The following is a 25,960-nucleotide window of genomic DNA, read 5'->3' as shown; positions in this document are numbered from 1 at the left end:
TTTTTTTTTTTTTTTTTTTTTTTTTTTTTAAATTAACACAATTATACCGTTTGCAAACAAAAACGGGCTCATGAATTTGAGGGCTTTTTTGCTGACTGATCAACTTCAGAGATCTATACCAGAGAAGAAACTCCTTCGTCCAATGTTTGGCCTCAGGTTTTCTTGCAAAACATTCTGATAAACTTTTGAATTCATTCTTCCATTAATGATTGCAAGTTGCCCAGGCCCTGAGATAGCAAAACAACCCCAAATCATGATGCTCCCTCCACCACGCTTCACGGTGGGGATGAGGTGGTAAAAACGGGTTTCAATTGCTCTTTAAGTCTTCTTAGGCAGAGGATTCACTAACTTATCCCCCCCCCCCCCCCCCCCCCGTCATTGTTTGCATGCTAACCTCATTAAAAACATTAAAATATGAAAACCTATAAATGTTCCATCCAGACTTTTAGAGATGGTTTTGAATCCTTTCCCAGCTTTATACAAATTAACAATCCTTGATCGCAGGTCTTCAGACAGCTCTTTTGACCGAGCCATGATGCACATCAGACAATGCTTCTCATAAAGACAATTCTTACCAGGTGTGTGTTTTATAGTAGGCAGGGCAGCTTTTAACCACTCATCAGTAATTGGGCACACACCTGACTTCAATTGTTTGGTAAAAAGTGGTTTCAATTGCTCTTCAGGTCTCCTTAGGCAGAGGGTTCACTTACTTATTTTCCCTATTCTGTCATTCATTGTTTGAATGTGATAAAAACAATAAAAATATGAAAACCTATAAATGTTTGGGTGGTTTTAGTGAAAGCAGACACTGTATTTTCATCTGTGTGATTTTGACAAAGATCAGTTCACATTTGATGGTGATTTTTTGCATAAATGTGAGAAATTCCAAAAGATTAGATACTTTTTCATACCACTGTAGCATATTAAAATATTTGTATAAATATACAGTAATAAGCACATAAGACAATGAAAATCTCATATTAGATGAGAATGACACACTTCACCATCAGGTTCATGTAATAAATGACAAGTTTATTGTTGCACAAAATGTACAAAATAACAAGCAAATGGACAGCCCCCCCATCATCCACTCAAAACACACACACATTTGCACACACACACCTCTTTTGTCCCCATTCCTCCTCCACTTCAATCGCAATGATGAAGGCTGAATTCCCCCAAAATAAAATAAAATTAAAAAACACGTTATCCCTACGACTACGGCAAGTCCGATGTTCCAGTACGGCAGACGCATGTCAACGTGAGAGAGACGACACATTTCACTCATTTCAGCATTACTGAACAATTAAAAAGGAATAAAAACACCTTATTTACACACGTTCGCGCACACCTCGTACAACATGCCATCTACTTTATACAGACTATGCTTGTGCGCATACTTCTGTACAGAAAATAGAATTTAAGATCAAATCAATGCAGACTAAAAGCCTAGAGACATCCAACGTACAGCATTGCTTGAAATTTGTTTTTTAAGTCTCGTTTTTCTTTTATTTTGAAATTACTGGCTGACATTAACCTTCATTTTTAAAAAACAAGCTGACTGAATGCACTTTTTTATAGATGTGATGTAAGTGAACAAGGTTTCGTGTCATTTGCGGCGATGGACGTCAATTTCCTTTCAACTGGGAGTGGCTGGCAGTGAATGTTTACTGTCAACCCTCCCTGTTGAAATGGATTGGACGTCGATCGCCATCAATGGCAGAAAATGAGTTGAAAATTAAATTTTGGCATGAATTAAAATTTTCACCATTTGAGTTTTGGATGATCAAAATTTCAATATTTTATTAATTGGAATCATTTTCTACTAAATTTCAAGACGTAATATTTTTAAATTACTGTAAATACAATAAATACCAGAATGGTTGAAACGGAAACTATTCACTGAAATTATTTGTTGTGGAAAAAATATTTTTCCATGACATGTTTTTGACATGTGAATCTTAAAATTTTAAGTCGTTGAGTTTATGATTAGAAAAACGATGGCATTTTGGTTTGGTTTCCAACACTTTTAGCTAATCCAATCACTTTTTATTGTAAACATGTTTTGGGGTATAAAATCTTACTAAGTTCCAAATCATAATTTTGTTTAACACCTGTTTTTAAACAAAGACACCAATTTAAAATTAAAATGATTTGCAATGAAGAAAAGAAACAATGGGGTGACTTTTGGTAATTCAACATATTTTCAACATGTGAGACTGAAAATTCGATGGAAACGTTCAGCAGTGATGTCAGGTTACAAACAACGTTTATTGGCATTTTTTTGTTGTTTTTTCCAACTCAAAGGGAAAGTTCAGAATTTTTTACTTTAAGCTTAATTTTCAAATTAGCGGGGGTTTATTAGAACAAATTCTGTGCAGTTTGCTATTTATTTGTTAGTTGCAAGGGCTCCCGATTTGCTAAGCTAGCGCGAGTAAATGGTGCTTGCTAGCATGCCAATAAAAAACAACATATGCACGCATGAAAATCAGAGATGACCGATGGAATCAATAATGTTGGCTATGTTTTCAGGATAAAGTTATCAAAACTTGCCACTGCATGTCAATAATTTTAGTATGAACTAGGCCTGTCGCAATAACAAATTTTAGTAGGCGATATATTCTCTCAGAAATTACTGCCGACATGAGATATTATTGTCAATTTTTTTAACCAATTCAACCACTAATGTAGTGACAATAAATCCTAATAAATCACCCATTATTTGATCAAAAATTAGTATCCTTTTGTCCTGCAGAGTGCACGTTAGCAAATGTGAAGCCAAATTATTCATTGCCAATCAGATTTTTCATAAAGGGTATCATTTGAAAGCTATTCTTAGTGTAGAATCTAAAGACTGTGAAATTAACTCCAGAAATTGTTATTTATATGTCGAATTTGACGCGCTTTTGTTTTGAAATGTTCACCGGAAGTGCGTTCGCTAAACCGATAACCATAAGTTTACACTCCGTAAAAAAAAGTACACCTCTCTTTTCGTCATGCATGTGGTGTCAGTAATAGATTTTTTTTTCATTTTTTCGTTTGCAAATGCTGTTTAACCAATTTTTTTATGTTGGAAGTGTCACCTTTTAACCACAATTTTGCGTTTTGGAGAAGACTGCTAATGTTTTACAACAGGCTAAAGTGGTTAGTTCATTGTTTTTTTTCTGTTAGCCTTAATTTAGCAAGTTTAACGTTTTACAATGTTAAATATAGATGTGTTTCCTTATTTTGTGTGTCTGAACTTTATTCTGCGGCGTGTTGATGACCAATAAACATCTGTGAAAGAAACTGGAGTCTCATATGCCATCAACACACACGTGTGCCGATTGCAATAAGCACACGCAAGCACACGCACGAATGTATGCATGCACGCAAGCGACGATAAATCATGTCCATGAAAATTACAGCCCTTATTTTTATTTACCGTGCAACAAATTGGCTTATAGTTTATCGCGACAGGCTTAGTATGAACAGCAACATTTGTAATCCAGCAGCTCTGCAGGGAACAGGCTCTCTAGGCAAGCAGAGCAGAGTGACATCACATCATTTTTTTTCATCGCTGATTTTTTTTATTGGAAACGAAAGGGAATCCTCATTCCTCAAATCAATCACCCTGACCAGGGATCGGCAACCCAAAATGTTGAGCCATATTGGACCAAAAAAACAAATATGCCTGGAGTCCCCAAAAAATTAAAAGCCTTAAATAAGCCTAATAATGAAGGCAACACATGCTGTATGTATCTGTATTAGCCTACTATCAAAATGACTCAGTCGGCTAAAAATACATAATGAGCCTTCATGATTTAATTTTTACTTTCCCTGCAGTACTTCCAACTTAAAACGTGACTACTCTGTTGTATAATGCCACCTCAAGTTTAACTTAAAGGGTATGAAAACACTAAGGGGCTGAGAGATATCAATAGAACCGTTATGTGGCAAGATAACAAATATTAATAAAGTTAACAAAAAAATAAATCGCATTCATGAGCAATTATCGAAAATAGATCGAAAATTACGAACATTTCCGAAAGTATTCCGGAAACAGCCGAATGGGGCGGAGACGTCATAACAAGGAAACAAAAGGTCGAGGCAGGTGCCATCGTTGTTTATCGACGAGAGAGTTGCGTTCGTGTTTTATCAAAAAATCGCTAAAATGGTTCAAACGTGTCATGCTATGTGGTTTACAAATAGCCATTTGTCGCAGTGTAGCACCCATGAGTTCCCGAACGCGAGTAAAAGAGCTGGACTACGCAGACAATGAGTAAAGTTCGTCAGTGCTAAGAGGGCTAATTTTGCAGACCCAGCCTCCTGCACGGTTTTGTGTGGTGCGCATTTTACACCTGAAAGCTATACGAACTATGGACAAATGAAATCATGTTTTGCTAAGAAATTGCTGCTGAAAGCAGATGCAGTGCCCGCCTACACGCGCAGCCACCTAAATGTCCCGAGATAACAAGAAAGAGGACGATGACTGGCTCTGATGACACCACCCCAGGCAAAGCAAAGGAGGGAAATGGCCAGAGTGAGCACTCTTTTATAATAAAAAACATATCACGCATTGGATATAGGACTGGACACATGTATAAATTATCGCTCGTAAAATATATAGATGCAAATGCAAAACAAACCATTCGGTGTTTCTGTTGCCGCCGGTGTTTCATCAGTGTGATTGCTCCCCTCAATGATCCTTTCATTAGGCTGCATTGGCTTTCGTTTGGGCTCAAATTGATAACCCAAAACACCAAAGAAAGGTTCATAACTCTCCTCGTCACCATTAGAAGAATGTTCGTTATGTCGGATTCGTCGCTGCAACTAGAAACAAAATTGTCTGCCATCATCGCAGCCATTCAGTACTAAGCACTGAGCCGGTTGTTTCCTTATCGTGACGTCATGCACACAACATGCTAGATTTCCGGCATCTCGGGGGCGGGTCATTTTAGCATGACAATCGACCTAATTTCTATCATTTTCCTGGTGTTGCGATGTGTGTAATTACACGAAGTGGCATGATATGAATTCAAAAGGCATGCGTTGATGGATAAATGATGGAATATTAGCATTTCGCCAGGTGTTGTCATACCCTTTAATTACAATATTAATGAATTGTTTCATTGCTTTTATGAAATTATAGAAATGCAATAAAGAAATCCGATTTTTGATGTCATTATTATTTTGAGGTTTTGAAAAACAACAAAATGGAACGTGCATAACATGCCCCTTATCTGGGCGTGTCTTTGATTTTCTTTATTTTCTTGGTTTTGTTTATGAAGTCTGCAAATAGGTGTTCTGATATATTGACGAATGTCTCCTTCATGTACAGTACTTACCATCTGTGAATGGTTTTCCACGCTTTATCCCCGGGTTGCAACAAAACATGCAGCAGTAGTGGAGTTTGGCGATGCAATCCACTTCTTAAATCTGTTTCCGCTCCTATAAGTTCTTCAGAAGTGATTGAATCACACTTTTTCTCTCACTCTCAACTGGGTACTCGGCTGCAAGTTTGTTTACAATAGCCACCTGCCTGGCATCCCGCCCTGCTGATAGAAACGTGTGTCGTTTGCTATTACGCAAATCATCATCGACAGAATCGTTGAAATCTAATATTTATTCTACACATTTTTACAGCATTGGAAATCGTTGTCCTCCTCCAGAAACCATATCAAAACAAATATTTCCCTCAACCATCTTTTTCCATTTTTAAACATTTTTGAAAATGCTCTAGAGAGCCACTAGGGCAATGCTAAAGAGCTGCATGCGGGTTGCCGACCCTGACGCACTGTACCGTTTCCCCTTTGACCACAACATGGCTTCGTTTGAACAGTTACATCGTTAACATCGTTTTTTATTGGCATGCTAGCAAGCACCATTGAATCATGCTAGCTTAGCCACACTGGAGCCCCTATACAACTCCCCGACGAATTAAACCTCCGCTAACTCGAAAATTAAGTCTAAAGATTCTGAACTAACCCTAAAACATTACATTAGAAGCAATGTGATTTCAAATTGAGACTTTTGGACCACTCCACACATCTTGGGTCAGAACATTGCCGTTCCTGAGAACCTTCATGCAACTTGTCCAAGTAGCAGAAAGCATTTTGCTAAGGCCGGAAAAGAAAAACAGCACTTTGAAAACAGTGCAAAGTGCTCAGCCGGATGACGATTAAGCACAGTGATGGCGAAAAGCACGTTAGCACCCATGACGAGAGTAAAAGTAAACTAAGTTATTCAAGTCAAAGAATTGCAAACGATGAATCATGACATCCTTCCATTGTGTTGATTTGCAACACTCAAACGTATTGGGAAGCAATTCTCCGGAGAGCATCCATCACATTGCTTGATAGTGTGTTGAGATGTCAACGCAGCGGAAGGAGAAAAAGATGGCGGTGTGCAAAAATGACTTGTCAAGACTACTGCAGGAATTCAATGTCAGCGTGGCCTCGATTGGCACCTAAATCGGCAATAAAAGCGTCCTCTCTTGTCGTTAATTCTACTTATTTTAAATCTGCGGCTTGTCTTTTTGATATATATCTTATATTTTCTGCCTTTTTTATCATCTCTATTTTCTTACTTTACAAAACAAGAGACAGAATGGCGGACAGCTGACAATAAATAGAATTCTTTTTCCTCTTCGTGTTATGATTCTCGTCACCCGGAGTCGGTCGTCGTAAACAAACGGGCCCGTCGTTGGCTTTTTTTTTTTTTTTTCTTCTTTCTGAGGCGCACGCCCAGTCGCGCCTCTGTTGCTCATTGCAGCAACGCCCGGATCTGTTTGGAGGTGCTGTCGTCGTTTAGATGTCTAGTCGTATACCTGAGCAGGAACAATAGCAGGAACACACCAAAAAGTCATTTTACAACTTTTAAGATTCCTTTTTATTCAAAAGACATTCAAAGTTAAACATGTAATAACCTTTAAACATAATTTTTAAAATGCATTTTGAACAACAATAATGGTAGTTCCCTATTTATTGATTGATTCATTGTTAGGGTTAGATCCATCAATAATATTAATTAACGATAAACAATAACATACCATGGCTCTAATTGCTGCTAAAAACTGCAGTGTGTAATAATAGCTCAAATGTTTAAAAAAAAATACTTAATTTTGATTTTAATAAAAAATGATAGTTATTTTTCAACTTTAAGATTCCTTTTCATTCAAAAGACATTTACAGTTGAACTTGGGCTGTCAAACGATTACAATTTTTAATTGAGTTAATCTCAGCTTGAAAATGAATTAATCGTAATTAATCGCAATTCAAACCATCTCTAAAATATGCCATATTTTTCCGTAAATTATTGTTGGAATGGAAAGATAAGACATAAGACTGATATATACATTCAACATACTGTACATAAGTACTGTATTTGTTTATAATAACAATAAATCCACAAAATGGCATTAACATTATTGACAGTCTTTCTGTTAAAGGGATCCACAAGACAGACTTGGAGTTCTTAAAAAATAAATGTTAGTACAAGTTATACTTATTTTTAAATTAAAACCCCTCTTAACGTTTTCGTTTTAATAAAATCTGTAAAATTTTCAATCAAAAAATAAACTAGATAAACTAAATACACCACAAGGTGTCAATGGCGAGTTTTAAATTAACTTAGAAATCAAGCCAAATAGTGTGTTTTGTCCCTCGACTGACGCCGTTGTTTCCTGTTTACTAGTCCATCCATTGTAATTCATGTCATTTGAGTGCTGGCTTTACAACATACTTGACCTCTGATAGTTTGTTTATTGTGAATAAACATTGCCATCCAGTGTATTTGTTGAACTAAACGAAATGTTTTAATAGAGTTTGACCAAAGTCTGAGTAAGTTTTATGTGTATGCTGCATAGCTATTTTGATTGGGAATGCCAGTTCTCTTTGCACTGTTTTTGAACTATGTGAGAATAGGGCCTCAAATAATACAGATTGAAGCACTTTTCTTTTTGTGAATATATATATATTTTTTAAAGAGATATTATTTTTGTTGTGCCTTAACTAAATGATACTTATGTTTGTTGTGAAGGAGTTGCCGAAGCTTATGCCAAAAACGGCGCGGTCCAATGAACGCCTGTGTCCACTCGCCTTTTGTAATATTCTGATATAGAATTATCTGAGGCACCTTGAAGTGCACGCGGCGCCAATGCTGTTTACTCACATGATGCAGGATTGAGTTAGAGTTACGGCCTGCCGAGAGCCGTAAGCTGTGTTAATGTTGAAGCTGAATATGCTAATAAAGAAACAAAGTGCCAGCACGTTGCGTGTGGTATACCTTTGTTAAGAAAAAGCACCAAAAAAAAGACACCTTTCTCTGCCTCTTAGCTCTCAAGTGCGTCATTGTAATCTGTTTGAGGCAATGCATGAGCGGGTCATTCCGCGCATGCGTTAAACGGTTAAATATTTTAACGTGATGAATTTAAAAAATTAATTACCGCCCGTTAACACGTTAAATTTGACAGCCCTAAGTTGAACCTGAACTGGCTTTAATGGTGGAACTGTCCAAAAATGTGGGGAAATTATTGAACTGCATGCAGAATATTAGTTGAATTACCATGTACTAATAAGAGTAATTTTTAATAAACCCTTTTTTTTTTTTTTTTTAAATAAATATACAATTTCAAGAGTGATTGTCAATATCTTTTAAATATTTTGGGCAGAAAACCTGACTAAAAACTAGGACTGTCAAAGGATTAAAATTTGTAATCGTGTTAATCACAGCTTAAAAATTAATTAATCATAATTAATCGCAATTCAAACCATCTCTAAAATATGCCATATTTTTCTGTAAATTATTTTTGGAATGGACAGCTAAGACACGACGGATATATACATACAACATACTGTACATACTTTAAGTACTGTATTCTTTCTGTTAAAGGGATCGACGGATAGAAAGACTTGTAGTTCTTAAAAGATAAATGTTATAGTTACAAGTTATAGTAATTTTATATTAAAACCCCTCAATGTTTTTGTTTTAATAAAATTTGTAAAATTTTCAATCAAAAGTAGAGGTAATATGATCATAATAAGAATAAAAATACGGATAAAAATAGAGTGACCAAAGTCTGAGTAAGTTTAATGTGTATTTTGCATAGCTATTTTGATTGGGAATGCCAGTTCACTTTGCATTGTTGTTTAACTGTGTGAGAATAGGGCCTCATTACTACAGACTAAAGTGCTTTTTTTTTGTGAACATTATTTTTTTTTTTGAGAGAGATAGGCATATTATTTTGGTTGTGCTTTCACTAAATGATAATTCTGTTTGTTGTGAAGGAGTTGCCGAAGCTTATGCCAATAAACGGCATGGTCCAATGAACGCCTGTGTCCACTCACCTTTATAACATATATATCTCCGTACATATCTTACCCAAAATACAAAAAGAGACACATAATTGCCACTAAAAGAAAGTAAGCTACAGAAATATGTGTGGAGCACAAATGGCACGATAAACGTCTCACAACTACTAATTAGTATGGAACGGCGCTGCCCCCAAGTGGCCGGTGGCATTCTCTTCACTCTCAATGTACATAAACGGTGTCATTGTAATCTGTTTCAGGAAATGCGTGAGCGGGTCATTCTGTGCATGCGTTTAATTGCGTCAAATATTTTAACGTGATTAATTTTTAAAATTAATTACCGCCCGTTAACGTGATAAATTTGACAGCCCTACTAAAAACACAAAGATCCAATAATCTTAATTTCAAAAAGGCATTTTGAATAATAATAATGGGAGTTTCCTATTTGTTGATTAATTTTTAAAATCCTACTAGATCTTTTAATAATATTAAGTCACGATAAACAAAAACATGCATTGTTATTAATTGCCGCATTAATCTGGAGAAAATCTTACATACAATTAAAAACTGCTGTGTGTAATAATAGCCCAAATTTAAAAAAAAAAATACAAAATAATAATCAGTTAATAAAGACAAAAACATTACCGTAATTTTCTGACTGTAAGCCACTACTTTTTTCCCCTCATTTTGAATCCTGCGGTTTATAGTCCAGCGCGGCTTATTTCTTGATTTATTTGGGTTAATCAGTAACGCTTTGTTTGACCACTGTTGTAAGACCGTCATTCTTATGACATGACACGATCATGGGCATTACAGAATGCTTATAACAGATGTAATTAAGTGTCATCCAGCAAATTATGTCACTAACTCCTTTTATGTCCAGCTCAGATCTTTAACATGCATTCAAAAGTGAGATAATTTGCCTGATGACATGAAATTACATCTGTTATAAGCGTTCGTTAACGTTCATGATAGTGTCATGTCATAGTTATAACAGTCTTATGCCACCACTGTCAAATAAAGTGTTACCAAATACCATACCTAGCAATTAATGGGACTGGAACAGTAACTGAAGAAATACTTAGCACAAAATGAATTTTGATTGTTTTTTTAACATTTGTAGCGCTGCAATGCATGCTAGGAGGCATGTCGGAAAACAACAGCGTTGACAGCAGGTGGCAGCAGAGGTTGACTGTCTCCCTCAAGGGAGCCGTGATGGCCAAATGAAGCTTCTTCATGGTGGTTCATTTGGTCTTATGACAGTTTTATGTTGCCGCTGTCAAATAAATTGTTAATATCTTTCAGTGTAAATATCCCATAATGCAAAGGGGACAACTCCAGCTTATAGACGGGTGCGCCTTATAGTCCGAAAACTACGGTTTAAAAAGAAAAGAATGATTATCAACTACATTTCAAACTAGTTAATCTGTTATTAATGATGATGAAAAATCAAAACAATACAAAACTACATGAAATATGCGCTACATTCCTAATGAAGCAAAAGTAAACTAAATTTTCAATGAATTTTTTTTTTTTTTCATTTATTTAGCTGGGCATTTAACCCTGCTAAATTCTCAAAGGACTTGTTTAAAATCGTATTTTATCATATCTATTACATGCACTGACTGATTCCTCTATAACCTATCGTGCAAAATTTGTGTTTTTACCTCAGCGCATTGAGAAGCCCCTCGACACTGTTGGACGGTTGCTCTTTCAGGACCTTGATGCAGCCCTTCATCTGTGCGGGAACAAAGACAACATGAGCTCTTGGCAAAGGTCAGCAATAATTCTTCTCAGCCGCCTCACTGCCAGCGGCGCTCCAAACAATGACACTGCAAATCCTCTCAACCGTTCGAGGCTGAAAAGCAACCCATGCAATTGTTTAAAAGATTTCTTTTCAAACACCCACGTCAATTTTGGAGGTCTTTGCAAACGCCCCGACGGGGTGGACATGGTCGTAAAGGATGATGACGCCCACCATCACCCTCATGCAGAACAGCATAGTGTCCGTGTTGGTGAACCGACAGCGGTACTCTCTGAACGAGGGGGACAAAAAGCAGCAATTATAATCAATTTACAGTGGGGCAAATAAGTATTTAGTCAACCACCAATTGTGCAAGTTCTACTACTTGAAAAGATTAGAGAGACCTGTAATTGTCAACATAGGTAAACCTCAACCATGAGAGACAAATGTGGGGAAAAAAAACTGAAAATCACATTGTTTGATTTTTAAAGAATTTATTTCCAAATTACAGGGGAAAATAACAATTTGGTCACCTACAAACAAGCAAGATTTCTGGCTGTCAAAGAGGCTGTCAAACTTCTTCTAAAGAGGTCTAACAAGGCTCTGCTCGTTACCTGCATCAATGGCCCCTGTTTTAACTCATTATCGGTATAAAAGACACCTGCCCACAAGCTCAGTCCGTCACACTCCAAACTCCACTATGGCCAAGACCAAAGAGCTGTCGAAGGACACCAGAGACAAAATTGCAGACCTGCACCAGGCTCTGAAGTCTGAATCTGCAATAGGTAAAACGCTTAAATGTGTAAAGAAATCAACTGTGGGAGCAATTATTAGGAAGTGGAAAAGATACAAGACCACTGGTAATCTCCCTCGATCTGAGACTCCATGCAAGATCTCACCCCGTGGCATCAAAATGATAACAAGAACGGTGAGCAAAAATGCCATAACCACACGAGGGGACCTAGTGAATGACCTAAAGAGAGCTGTGACCACAGTAACAAAGGCTACTATGAGTAACACAATGTGCCGCCAGGGACTCAAATCCTGCACTGCCAGACGTGTCCCCCTGCTGAAGAAAGTACACGTCCAGGCTCGTCTGCGGTTCGCTAGAGAGCATTTGAATGATCCAGAAGAGGGCTGGGAGAATGTGTTATGGTCAGATGAAACCAAAATAAAACTTTTTGGTAGAAACACAGGTTGTTTGGAGGAGAAAGAATACTGAATTGCATCCGAAGAACACCATACCCACTGTGAAGCATGGGGGTGGAAACATCATACTTTGGGGCTGTTTTTCTGCAAGGGGACCAGGACAACTAATCTGTGTGAAGGAAAGAATGAATGGGGCCATGTATCGAGAGATTTTGAGTGAAAATCTCCTTCCATCAGCAAGGGCATTGAAGATGAGACGTGGCTGGGTCTTTCAGCATGACAATGATCCCAAACACACAGCCAGGGCAACAAAGGAGTGGCTTGGTAAGAAGCATTTCAAGGTCCTGGAGTGGCTTAGCCAGTCTCCAGATCTCAACCCCATAGAAAATCTGTGTAGGGACTTGAAAGTCCGTGTTGCCCAACGACAGCCCCAAAACATCACTGCTCTAGAGGAGATCTGCGTGGAGGAATGGGCCAAAATACCAGCAACAGTGTGTGAAAAGCTTGTGAAGAGTTACAGAAAACGTTTGGCCTCCGTTATTGCCAACAAAGGGTACATAACAAAGTATTGAGATGAACTTTTGGTATTGACCACATACTTATTTTCCACCATGATTTGCAAATAAAGTTAAAAATCAAACAATGTGATTTTCTGGGGTTTTTTCCACATTCTGTCTCTCATTGTTGAGGTTTACCCATGTTGACAATTACAGGCCTCTCTAATATTTTCAAGTGGGAGAACTTGCACAATCAGTGGTTGACTAAATACTTATTTGCCCCACTGTACATGCAAATGGATTACTGCGGTTTAGAAGGCTTTCCTGTCCCGATAGGAAAAATAACTCACGGGGTCTCAAGCATGACACGACACACGCAGGCCATGGTGCTCAAACAGTCTGTGGTGTCCTCGATGGGCAAGGTCTTGTTCTAGGAGAAGATCAACATTCATACATACCAAAAACATTCAGAAAATTGAAGTTGCATACCGTAATTTTTGGACTATAAAACGGTATTTTTTTCCTTATTTTGAATCCAGCAGCTTATAGTCCAGTCCATCTTATTTGTAGATTTGAGTCAATCCGTAACACTTCTTTTGACAGCGGCGTCATAAGACTGCCATAAGACTGTCATAATTATGACATGACACTATCATGGGCATTAATGAATGGCTATTCAGATGTCTTTAAGTTCTGCTCAGATCTTTTGTATCTATTCACAAGTGAGATAATTTGCCGGATGACACAAAATGTCATAAGCATTCATTAATGCTCATGGCAGTAACATGTCATAATTATAATGGTGTATAAAGTGTTACCAAATACCATAACTAGCCATAAATGAAACAAATGGAACAGTAACTGAAGAAATAATTAGCGCAAAACTTGAATTTTGATTGTTTTTACATCTGGAGCGCTGCAATGCATGCTAGGAGGCATGTTGGACGACAACATTGTTGACATCAGATGGCAGCAGAGGTTGACTGTCTACCCCAAGGGAGCAGGGATGGCCAAATGAAGCTTCTTGAAGCAATGATTCATGGTGGTTCATTTGGTCCTATGAAAGTCTTATGATGCTGCTGTCAAATAAAGTGCTACCGGTTAATATCTTTTGGTGTAAATATTCCATAATACAGTGAGGACAGCTGCGGCTTATCAATGAACAAATGCCGTTTTCGTGTCAAAATAGGTGGGTGGCGAGCCTGGCGGCCTAAAGTCAGGTGTGCCTTAGTCCGAAAATTACGATACTCTCATTTTTTTTGTGTGTGTGCCATTTTTCCCTACCTCTGAGACAAACTTGGTGGTGGCGTTGCTCAGGGTCTTCAGCATGGGCGTGGCCTCAGCGTAGAAAAGCGACATCCGGTTGGCCATCTCATTGTTCACCTCGTTTTCCGCTTCCAGCTGCCACGCGTTTTAAGAAATAGCGTTGTTGTTTTGGAAAATTCATCAAAATTAGGGCTGTCAAACAATTAAAACTTTTAATCAAGTTAATCACAGCTTAAAAATTAATTAATCGTAATTAATCGCAATTCAAACCATCTATAAAATATGCCATATTTTTCTGTAAATTATTGTTGGAATGGAAAGATAAGACACAAGACGGATATATACATTCAACATACTGTACATAAGTACTGTATTTGTTTATTATAACAATCAGCAAGATGGCATTAACATTATTAACATTCTGTTAAAGCGATCCATGGATAGAAAGACTTGGAGTTCTTAAAAGATAAATGTTAGTACAAGTTATAGAAATTTTATATTAAAACCCCTCTTAATGTTTTCGGTTTAATAAAGTTTGTAAAATTTTCAATCAATAAACTAGTAGCTCGCCATTGTTGATGTCAATAATAATTATGGTGCTGAAGCCTGAAACCCATAAAATCAGTCGCACCTAAGCGCCAGCAGAGGGCGGAAAAACACCAAAAAACACAAGTAACAAGTCGAAATGACACTGCTGTTTTTTTAATCTGTTTGAGCCGTGCATGTGCGTTAAATGCGTCAAATATTTTAACGTGATTAATAAAAAAAAAAAAAAAAAATTAACGCCCATAAACGCGATAATTTTGACAGCCCTAATCAAAATAAGAACAAAATAAAAATATATATAATAATCTACTAAACACAGAGTAAAAAATGCCACTCCTAGATTTAAAGAAAATGATAGATTTGAAGATAGTTTATGCGCACACAACTTGGCTAAAATGAACAGGCAGGAAATTTATGTAGCTTTTATGGAAGTTTTTAACTGCTCCCTAGGTTGGGACAGGAAAGCAACATAGAACATAGAATAGAATACCTACTACAGACTACATGGGGGCCCACATGGCCCGGAACAAAGGAAAGGCTGACTAGACAGAAGCAGAGGTGGGTAGAGCTTCCAGAAATTGTATTCAAAGAAGAGTAGCGTTACTTAAAAATAATATTACTCAAGTAAAAGTAAAAATAGACATTAAAAAAAAATACTCAGGTACAAGTAAGATGGTATTTGCTGAAAAGAATACTCAAGTAATGATTAACATTGTGAGCAACTGCTTACGATGTTTGATTTTTTTTTTTTTTTTTTTAAACGTATTTTTTTTCTCAGCACAAAAATATATCTATATGAACTGTTATTATTATACTATACAATAAGCCATTACAATAAACACATTAAGTCAAAGAAATTAGAAAAAAAAACATTGAAATCCGTCGAGAGGAAAAGAATTTGTCGAAAGAGCATGAGTGCCCTCTTGTGGAAAAAAATAGTTCCTAGTGTGATTAGTTGAATAGCGACTTGTTCCCTCATAGTTCCTATTATGAAATTAAAAGTACCATATCTCCAGTTTTCTATGGCCAATCGGTGCCAAATAAAAACTAGGGGTCTGATTGATATAATGGAGTCATGTGATTATTGTTGCGATGTTTCATTGGTGAAACTGGTAGAGCTACTGTTGGCATCGCTGGCAAAAAAAAGTATAATATGGTGGAATAATGAGGAAAAATGTAACGACTAGTTTAGCCCAAGGTAGCGGAGTAGGAGGAGCCTTTCTTCTTCACAAATCTACTCAAGTAAAATTTAAAAAGTATGGCTTTGTAAAACTACTCTTTGAAGTACATTTTTCTCAAAAATGTACTTAAGTAAACAGAGTTAATCTAACGTGTTACTACTAGGGTTGTTCCGATCATGTTTTTTAGCTCCCGATCCGATCCCGATCGTTTTAGTTTGAGTATCTGCCGATCCCGATATTTCCTGATCCGACTGCTTTTTTTTTGCTCCCGATTCAGTTCCAATCATTCCCGATAATTATTCCCGATCATATACATTTTGGCAATGCATTAAGAAAAAAATGAATAAAACTCGGACGAATATATACATTCAACATACAGTACATAAGTAATTGTTTATTATGACAATAAATCCTCAAGATGGCATTTACTTCATTAACATTCTTTCTGTGAGAGGGATCCACGGATAGAAAGACTTGTAATTCTTAAAGGATAAATGTGACTTTGTAAATTGTGACTAAATATTGCCATCTAGTGTATTTGTTGAGCTTTCAGTAAATTATACTGCACCCATTTAACTGTTCTGCCCAAATGCATGATGGGAAGTGCAACCATGACTGTGCGTAGGGGCACCAATTCATATATCTTCTCTGCGTTGGGAAAAACCATAGGGTGTTAAGCAAATGATCAACTACTACCTTCCTTCCCCACATTACCTCTCACGATATTTTTAATTGCTGAGAGAGGGATTGTAAGGCTTTAGCCAAATGTCAAAATTCTCTCTACTAATTATACACTGCCTTTAAGCTCTATATATAGGTAAAACTGCGCCTTCATAGATTGAATGCGTTAATGCGTGAGTGGGTCGTGCAGCGCATGCATTAATTAATTAACGTGATTAATTAAAAAACATTCATTACCGCTGTTAACGCAATAAATTTGATAGCCCTACTTTAAGCCAAAACTACTCTGGATGAGTGAAAGACATTTTGTCTGTAACGTTAAATACAATTAGAAAACGATTTAGATCAAATGTATTTATATATTACAAAAAGGCATGTCCGATATTTTTTTGCCGATTCCGATACTTTGAAAATGACGTGATTGGACCCGATCGATCGGGACATCTTTAGTTACTACGCATCTCTGGACAGAAGTTATCCGTTGACTAACTATAATAAGGAAAGCACAAACATTAACAGTGTTTTGAATAAATACAACGTCTATCGTTGTCGACTTTTGAATTCCCACGGCAATCAAAGTGCATTTTTAAGAATGTTCCCAAGGCTTACCTGCTGATTGTTCAGCCTGTTCCTACTAATAGTCCTCCTATAGTAGCTGAAGTCATTCTGAATGGCTGGATTTGTCATCTGGGCACAAAAACAGTTTATTTTTTTAAGTATACAGTAGGCTACAGTATATGCTGATCATGTGTGGGTTGTGTGTTTGGAGGCTTTTTATGGCATTTTCTCCATTGTCTTTTATTTGTTTTCAAAAACATGGAAGGGCAAGAAAAACAGTCAATATTGGTCACCTTCAATTCATCGAAGCTGAGTGTAAAATGCAGAATCTCTGCAAACTGCTTAGCCAGGGCCTGCTCCCTTTCCAGGTGCTGCATTGGGGCGTAGGGCGGGCTCGTCAGCGCCTCCAGCAGGCTGCGCAGGGCGTTCTCTGCACATTTAAAAACCGAATAAGTGTTGAAATAAGGTTAATAGTATTCTTCGCGGATCGGTGAGCGTCTCTGGAGAGTCCAGCGCTGTCCAACATTTGTAATAGGCTTACTTCCTCAAAGGGCCTGAGAGGCAATGTGCTTCAAAGAGACCAAGAGAAAGCATCACAGGGTCCTCACCATTAAAAATGGATGGGGGCCTTCTATAAATACTAAAATCTAAAGGGGCCTCCTTTCTCAAACATCATTGCTGAAGGCCAAGTGATAGCTCGGGCGAGAGTCAGGCCACGTCACTTCCAAGCAAACTGTGAAATCGGTGAATCCAACCACAAGGAATCACGCGTGGTAACATTAGTGCCGATACATTAGCACAAATTACTGCTGAGTGTTACAGTGGGAACACGATGTTCGATGGGTTATTAGTTGGCAGAACGGAGGAGCCGGGTGGGCGGGTCCATGACGGCCTCCTGCTCGCTCGCTGTTACTGTAGCAACGGCTGCCTCCGTCTGTGCGTGAGTTTGTGTCTGTTATTGTGCGCGTCTTCGTGAAAGTGGTTGAGTGCGAGTGAATTTTCGCATGTGAGTAAGTGAGAGTCCATCTGTTAGTATGCTTGTGTGTCTGCGTATGGAAGCCTTTGCGTGTGTTTGTTAAAAGGGCAAAGGTGCTATGAAATGGTGACTATGTCAAAAAATGACCACTGGTGTAATTTACATGTAAAAAATTAATTGTGCACTCAATTCAGACTTTTTTTTTTTTTTTTTTTTTTTACATTTCATAATTATTCCACCCAAAATAGTGCATTAGGAAGTGCCCACGTTTTTTAAATTCTGGCTGTGACATCACAACCAGAATTGATCATGTCTAGCTTTGTAGTGCTGTGCTATCTAGTACATTTTGACAAAACGGTCACATAACAGCAAGAGAAGAGAAAGTCTATGAATAGCATGCTAGCAGAAATCTGCAGATCATTCCGGGTGTGACATCATCTTCTATTGGGAGTTTTTTTGTGGGTGGGGGAAAGGCAGCAGAGAGAGGAAGACTAATTAGGATCTAATGTCATTATTAAGCCTTTTCCTGTCATTTTTCTGATGGATTTGTGTCCAAAATATGTTTTTTCATTTTTAAGGTACTTAGTATTTCATAGCACCTTTAGTTACCTACAAGAAAATGGATGAACTCATTCTGACAGCATTAGACATCAAATACATGTATAACTTCGCATGAATTGGCTTTCTACTAGTGATAAACTCAAGTGCGTAAGTTTGCATAGGGACGGTAGGGACATAACGCCACCAACTTTTCAGAATGCTCAAATTGTCCCCATCAATGTTTCCTCTGAGCTGCGTGTGTGCGCAATCGCGCACCGCTTCCACACACTCAGCGCACGAGAAAAGCTTGGAAGCGCAGAAAAATAACATTGAATAGAAACGTACTGTAGCGCCAATAAGCCTACTGTCTGTTAGCGCCGAAATTATGTGTCATGGCGTTCGATACGGCAACACGGCACTCCCACTGGTGTGTTCGATACGGCAACTCGACGCTCCCATTAGTAAGCTTGCTAAATGTACAGAACCCCACAAGTTTCACATGTGGATTCATCAAACCCATCAGTATTTGATAATAGAGCTATTTTTTTTTTCCAATTCAAAATGAATATATCTAATCAACCAAGCTAATAATTTAGCAAATTCCCGTTCAAAATTCTTATTTTGACAGCATGTTTTATAAACAGGTCAAAATTTGAGACCACGCTGCCCATTGGTCTGTTGTATCCCTTCATACCAAGTGCGAGTCAACCTTCCACTGAGCACTGGAACCATGTCCTTTGGTCTGATGAGACGGGCGAGCTTTCTTGTGTACCGTCTTCAGAAGAGGCTTCCCCCCAATTTGATGTAGAGTGCGGCGTATGGTCAGAGCACTAACAGGCTGACCCCCTACCTCTTCAATCTCTGCAGCAATGCTGACAGTACTCCAGTAAGGAGTCACATGACATTTTGGAGGGAAAATGACAAGCAGCATTTAGGGATGTACGTTTTTTCAAAGGGGTGTACTCACTTTTGTTGCCTGGGGTTTGGATATTAATGGCTATATTTTGAGTTATTTTTAGGGGAAAATAAATTAACTCTATTATATAAGCTGCACACAGACTACTTTTCGCTGTGTCAAAGTGTCATTTTGTCAGTGTTGTCCCATCAAAAGATATACTTAAATATCTGCAGAAATGCGAGGGGTGTACTCACTTTTGTGATACACTGTATAGTTTTTTCGGCCAGTAGCAGCCAGTGTAATTAATGTAAAAAGACATCAGTGTTCTCGAGGTGGGGGAAACACCACAAATTTTGCTACAGAGAGTCCGGCCTGCATCATAGGTGGCATTATATTAAACTGTGTGAACTTACTAAACTGCAAATGTACTGTTGTCAGGCCAGCCTCTACAAGGAACAACCAATTCAAGCTAGCTGTCCCTCATTTGGATTGTTGTTTGCATTATGTACATTATAGTCAACGCAGTGGCTTCAGGGCACAAGTCCATTTATTAAAAAAAAAAACAACAACCAGGGAGCTATCCAAGAATGGGTCCACTTCAGGCGGACACTGACGTGAACATAAACTGACGTAAAAAAAATTCTGTGAAATGAAATCACATTTCAAAATTTCATGGGAGTAATTCGGTACGAGTCTCGGGGTAGTCTAGTCTGCCTCAAATGTAGATCGGTCCTTGGATATTTCAGATATTTCTCATTAATTTTTTCCCAAATCACTTTTATGTTACTTTAGTTTGAATCTAGGGGTGCGGTCGAACGTTGCATCACCTGAACCAATACACATGAAAGTTAGTATAAGTCAATCCAGATTTATTTTGCACTGATTATTTAGCCTATCAATTAATTAGGTTCATATTCGTTAGAAATATAGCCCTGACCTGACCCCGTTCATCCAATCTTTTTTGTGTTATGTTAATGTCTCGTCCCCAGCAAAAGGTGTACATGCAGGTTATGCTGTTATATCGTCCCTACCAATGTTGAGATCGAACCTACGCCTTTGGATAGACTCATATAAATTCACAGCAAAAGGATAAAAAGAGCAAATAAAAAAGCCCTAGTCGGAAGTGTTCTACTAGTGTGGGGATGGCGTGGCTCAGTGGTAGAGTAGTTCGATTCTCTGCACTGATGAACTCGCCTAAGTATCCTTGAGCAAGATACTGAACCCCACATTGCTCCTGGTGCTGCGTCACCAGTAGGTAGATGGCAATGTAGTGTGAAGCGCTTGGGGCGCCTTGAAAAGGTGGAAAAGCGCAATACAAGTATAACACCATTTACCACACCATTTACTGTAAATTCCAAGTTTGTTGATAGGGTTAACTCATTCATCACCATTGACGGCAATCGTTCAAAGTCTAAATGGTTGGACGTCTATCACCATCAATGGCAGCTAAATTAAAACACATAGTGTATGTAACAAAAGGGCGTGATTTACTGACCCAGGCGCAGTGAGAACTCATAAAAGCGCTTGAGCTTGGCCACCAGAGGACACACCGCGTTCCAGGCCTTCTCCTGCAGAGCGAGGTCACCTGGATTCTGAATGGCCTATAAATAAACATTAGGCACGTTATACGGCTTTTACATACGCTGATCTTATTCTGTCTTATTCGGCAACGCTCACTTCTCGTATCTCCTGCCCGGCGCCGTTATAGGACTGCAGCTCGGCCAGGATCCCGTGGGCCTCCTCCAGCACGGCGCTGACCTGGTTCCATACGGCCGTCTCGGCCTCAGTGGGTTGGGCATCTGAGACGACATGAAGGAAAGGAGGACGGGGAGGAAGCCGATGTGCGAAGTAAGGAGCGGGAGGTGGGAAAGGAGAAAAGGGGTGGTGTCGTAAGAAAGACGATTTGTGTGAATTGAAAGCGCCGGCCGGGCGGGTGATAGATATCCCCTAAAGAGTGAGATAAAAGCCGCATTTGTTACCACATCACAGCATCCGTACATCAAACGACAGTGCTGGTTTCGCCTTGATGAGTGCATTAATAATCCAATTATCATGCTCAGTTTGTCACACTGTGAGAGGGAATTACTTCCTTTGTTCAACATATACAGGATGCATGATGAAGAATTAAAATATGATTCATTAGTGATTGTGCATGTCCCCTTTGAAGGCTAAAAACAGGACAAATTACATTTTGTTTTGTTTTGTTTTTTGCAAACAAATCAATTAAGATGCGTCTGGAAGTTTGTTTCACCTATATTTCTTTGCGTTATTTATATTCATTCATTCATTTTATTATAGCTCTTAAATTTAAAACTTTAATGTGATTTCACGTTATTTATCTTTTAATTCCATTTTTTACATTCATATTTTTTATGCAAACGTGTTTTTTCATTATGTATTTTGCTTGGTTTTGGCAATCTAATGTGGGAAAAAAATGTCCTATTTCAGTATATTATTTCTTTTTCCATTAATATACGGTACATCATTATTCATTTCTTAAATATAAATATTTAGTTTGGCATCATTATATGCAATAAAAGTAGTGGTGCAATGATTAATTCATTAACTTGAGTAATTCGATTAGAAAAAAAGCTTCGAATCAAATTTTGCTATTTGATGATTCCTTTAATCAGTGGTTTGTTTTGAAAGATTTTGCATTTAGTTTTATTGATTTGGGTGGGTACACTGTCCTCTAGTGGCAATAATGAATATGACATAACTCATCTGACATGGCTGGATCCAGCTGCTTGCTACCTGTTAAGACCAACATAAGATTTTAGTTTTTGTTTGAGCTAATACAATGATGTATTTTTAATTTAGTTTAGAGGTATATTTAGAAGTCTTTTTGTGGGAATATGTGTTTGAATTTGTTAAGAGCATTGTAAAAAAAAAAAAAAAAAAAAAAAGTTTTATTATATATAGTATTTTATAGCATTTAAGCTAGCAGACGTTTGTTATGCAAGTTAGCCAAATAAGCCAATTGTTCTTTTGTTGTACTTCGAACCTCATTTATTTATTTTTATACCGTTTGAGGCGAAGCTCAGAAATTTAAAATTTTGATCTTGTGAAATGAAAGTGCAATTCTGCATAGTTTACGCGAGAATTTTATTTTGTATTCGCATTCAATGCTATTTTGAAAATGCAGTCTTAGCGTTTGTTTTACATCTGCTAAAATTTATTCTGAAACGCTTTAACGCATTAAATTTTCCTTATCCGATTATTTGAACTAATTGGTAGATTAATTGATGACTTAAATAATTGATAGCTGCAGCCCTAAATGAAAGCAGTTATGTTATTCATTATTTTTATTCTGTTATGTTAATATTCTGTTATTTTATTGAATGGCACAAGAGAAGTTACCATTAATGTATTTATTTCTGATTTTGGGGGAGGGGTTAAACAAGACAGGTAGCTATTACAAATTATAAAATCTCATCAAATAATAGTATAAATGTAATCTAGTACTGTATCTATTCCAACTAATATTAGGATTTTTTTCTGAAAAAAATTACAATTGCTTGAATAGTTTTTTTCTATTATCAGTATTACGGGTAAAATACAGTGGTATGGAAAAGTATCTGAAACTTGGAATTTCTCACATTTCTGCATAAAACCTCCATCAAATATGATCTAATCTTTGTCAAAATCACACAGATGTAAAAACAGTGTCTGCTTTAACTAAAACCACCCAAACATTTTTAGGTTTTCATATTTTTATTTATTTTTATCACATTCAAACAATGACAGAATGGGGAAAATAAGTAAATGGTAAATGGTGTTATACTTATATAGCGCTTTTCCACCTTTCAAGGCGCTTTACACTATCTCGCCATCCACCTACTGGTCACGCAGCACCAGGAGCAACGTGGGGTTCGGTGTCTTGCTCAAGGACACTTAGACGAGTTCATCAGGGCGGAGAATTGAACCCACAACCTCTGGGTTGGGGGACAACTACTCTACCACTGAGCCATTATGGCTCAGTCAAAAGAACTGTCTAAAGACGTGCGATCAAGGATTGTTGATTTGTATCAAGCTAGGAAAGGATACAAAAACATCTCTAAAAGTCTGGATGTTCATCAATCGACAGTCAGAGAAGTTGCTTCTCTCCCAAGGTTTGGCCGTCCACCAAAGATGCCAAGAGTTCCGCGCAGAATACTTATAGAGGTAAAAAAGAACCCTAGAGTGTATGCTAAAGACTTACAGAAATCAGTGGCATAGTCCAACATCTCTGTGCACACATAAGCTTAATGTAAAACTATGGCCAAGAATGGTGTTCATGGGAGGACTCCACAGAGGAAGCCACTGCTATCCAAAAAAAAAAAAAAAAATGTTGTTGCTCGTTTAATGTTCGCAAAAAGGCACTTGGACACTCCAGAGAGGTTTTTGCACAATATTTTATGGACTGATGAAACCAAAGTTGAATTGTTTGGGAGTAACACACAACATCATTTGTGGAGGAAAAATGGAACAGCTCACCAAAATCAACACCTAATCCCCTTTGTGAAGCATGGTGGAGGGAGCATCATGATTTGGGGCTGTTTTCCTGCCTCAGGGCCTGAACAACTTGCAATCATTAATGGAAGAATGAATTCAAAAGTTTATCAGGATGTTTTGCAGGAAAACCTTGGGCCTTCTATCAAACAGTTGAATCTAAAAAGAGAATGGATGCTGCAAAAAGACAATGATCCAAAACAGAGAAGTAAATCAACTTCAGAATGCTTTCAGAAGAATAAAATACACGTTCTGGAGTGGCCAAGTCAAAGTCCAGACTTGAACCCTATTGAGAGACTGTGGTATGACCTAAAGACAACGATTCATGCCAGCTCTCCCAGGAATCTGACTGAACTACAGCGGTTTTGTAAAGAAGAATGGGCCAAGAATAGTCCTGATCGATGTGCCAGACTGATCTGCAGCTACAGGAAGCATCTGGTTGAAGTTATTGCAGCCAAAGGGGGAGGGGGGAGGGCATAAACTATTAAATGTGATGGTTCACTTACTTATTTTCCCCCTTCTGTCATTGTTTGCATACTATCCTCATTAAAATATGAAAACCTATAAATGTTTGGGTGGTTTTAGTTAAAGCAGACACTGTTTTTTCATCTGTGTTATTTTGACAAAGATCAGATCACATTTGATAGTGATTTCATGCAGAAATGTGAGAAATTCCAAAAGGTTCAGATACTTTCACACCACTATACTAGTAACTCTGCCAACCTGTTTTAGAGGAATCTACCAGTTTGTTTTGTTATTTCTTTTGTTTTCCGCAAAACAAGAAGTTAGCGTCAAATTCGCCCAATGCTGAAAACCAGTCCATATTAGTGCACTGGATGTTCCTTTTTCATCTCGGTCTTAATGAAAGTGAAGAAAATGTTTATTTCACACTTGAGCGCCACTCAAGCTGTTAACTTCAGCTCTCTTCTCGCATTGTTCCCACGTGGCCTGCTGCGCGCACACACGTTTTCAGGAGACACATATAGCAACGAATGAGGTCTCCAGAGTCATGGCGGTGTTTGTTTTTGCGCTCTGCTCTGTTTGTTGCTTGTGACTCAGGTAAAATTGAGGGTAACCCATTTATGTCTTGCACCTTGAGGCTTTTCCTTCTCTGCTGAGGAATCCTAATATTTGCTTTGGTAAAATGGCAATTTTTAAAAGGCACTCGTCAAGGGGGGGGGGGGAAGGATAAGGGAGGACAGAGGTGGTTCCATTTGCCAACATTGCTCTTACTTTCTGCCATCCCGCACTCATACAATTAGCACAACACGTACACAAGGAGATGAGGGGGTGGGTGGTTGCTGATGGACTCTTTTATGTGAAGCCATCGCCATCCCGGAGTGAGACAAACCCACACAGGACTGGCTATTGTGTGTCTGTCAACTTTTGTGACGTTTATACAAAAAATGGACAGAGACTCGCAAATGCCAATCCTGGGCAGGAAAGAAAGGAGAGGTTCGAAGGCAGAGATGGTCAGCTAATTTTGGATGCATGGAGGAGGGGTGGGTAAAAGGCAACAGAGAGTAAAAGATGCAAATTAAAAAATTAAAAAACAAAACATAAGAAGCGGATGGTCTCACGTTCAAAGTCAAGGAAAACTATTGGGCCATGCTCAAGTTCGGCGCAAGCCAGCACTTTCAGGAGGTTTCCCATGAGCCCCCTGGAACAGAAAGAGGGGAGACATCTGTGGGTGATGAGGGGACGGGTGTCGGGGCGGTGTGCGGGCTTGTGCGTGGCGTCGTGTCACCTGTGTGTGTCCGTATGTACTGTATGTGTGTTTGTGTGGGAGCGGGATGAGTGAGCTGTGGGGATGGCATGGGGGCGCATGGCAAAATGGACTCAGAACTTCTTTAATCCCACTCACATTTGAGTTGCAGATGAAGAGAAAAAGGCAGAATTTCAAATTATTTGCAGATTTGTACAGTATCGATATCTTTCTGTGCTGTCAATGATGATGAAAATTTTACAAATTAATCGACACTGTTTGTGGTATTTATTGTATTTAACCCCTTCAGACCCGCATATTTTCTGCTGGGCAAAAAAAAATCTTAGCTGATTTTTACTGTACTCAAATACCACAACAAAATGCAATTTATGCTCGGCGAAATTTCATGCTTTTATTGGTTATTTTCACTGTTAATGT

The 25,960-nt window shown here is 38.1% G+C and overlaps 1 protein-coding gene across 5 annotated transcripts in view; it reads right to left on the bottom strand.

Moving 5' to 3' along the window:
* Nucleotides 1–2,050: 2,050 nt before the first annotated feature.
* fam49al (family with sequence similarity 49 member A, like) overlaps nt 2,051–25,960 on the bottom strand; it is a 51,511-nt gene continuing 27,601 nt past the window's right edge. For 3 of the 5 annotated variants that reach the window (XM_057827821.1, XM_057827822.1, XM_057827823.1), the window contains 10 exons: nt 25,398–25,477; nt 21,004–21,125; nt 20,822–20,927; nt 17,206–17,342; nt 16,964–17,041; nt 13,965–14,081; nt 13,031–13,110; nt 11,200–11,326; nt 10,958–11,028; nt 2,051–6,808 (listed from right to left, as the gene is read on the bottom strand). In XM_057827821.1, coding sequence (XP_057683804.1) covers nt 6,745–6,808; nt 10,958–11,028; nt 11,200–11,326; nt 13,031–13,110; nt 13,965–14,081; nt 16,964–17,041; nt 17,206–17,342; nt 20,822–20,927; nt 21,004–21,125; nt 25,398–25,470 — 975 coding nt within the window. In that variant the 5' untranslated portion in view covers nt 25,471–25,477 and the 3' untranslated portion in view covers nt 2,051–6,744. The remainder of the gene's footprint in view (nt 6,809–10,957; nt 11,029–11,199; nt 11,327–13,030; nt 13,111–13,964; nt 14,082–16,963; nt 17,042–17,205; nt 17,343–20,821; nt 20,928–21,003; nt 21,126–25,397; nt 25,478–25,960) is intronic. The other 2 variants (XM_057827824.1, XM_057827825.1) reach the window with 1 other exon arrangement.

Source organism: Corythoichthys intestinalis, chromosome 22 (genome assembly GCF_030265065.1).
Source record: "Corythoichthys intestinalis isolate RoL2023-P3 chromosome 22, ASM3026506v1, whole genome shotgun sequence".
NCBI lineage: Eukaryota > Metazoa > Chordata > Actinopteri > Syngnathiformes > Syngnathidae > Corythoichthys > Corythoichthys intestinalis.
The sequence above is the reverse complement of the archived record's forward strand: the minus strand, read 5'-3'. Positions and strand labels throughout refer to the sequence as shown.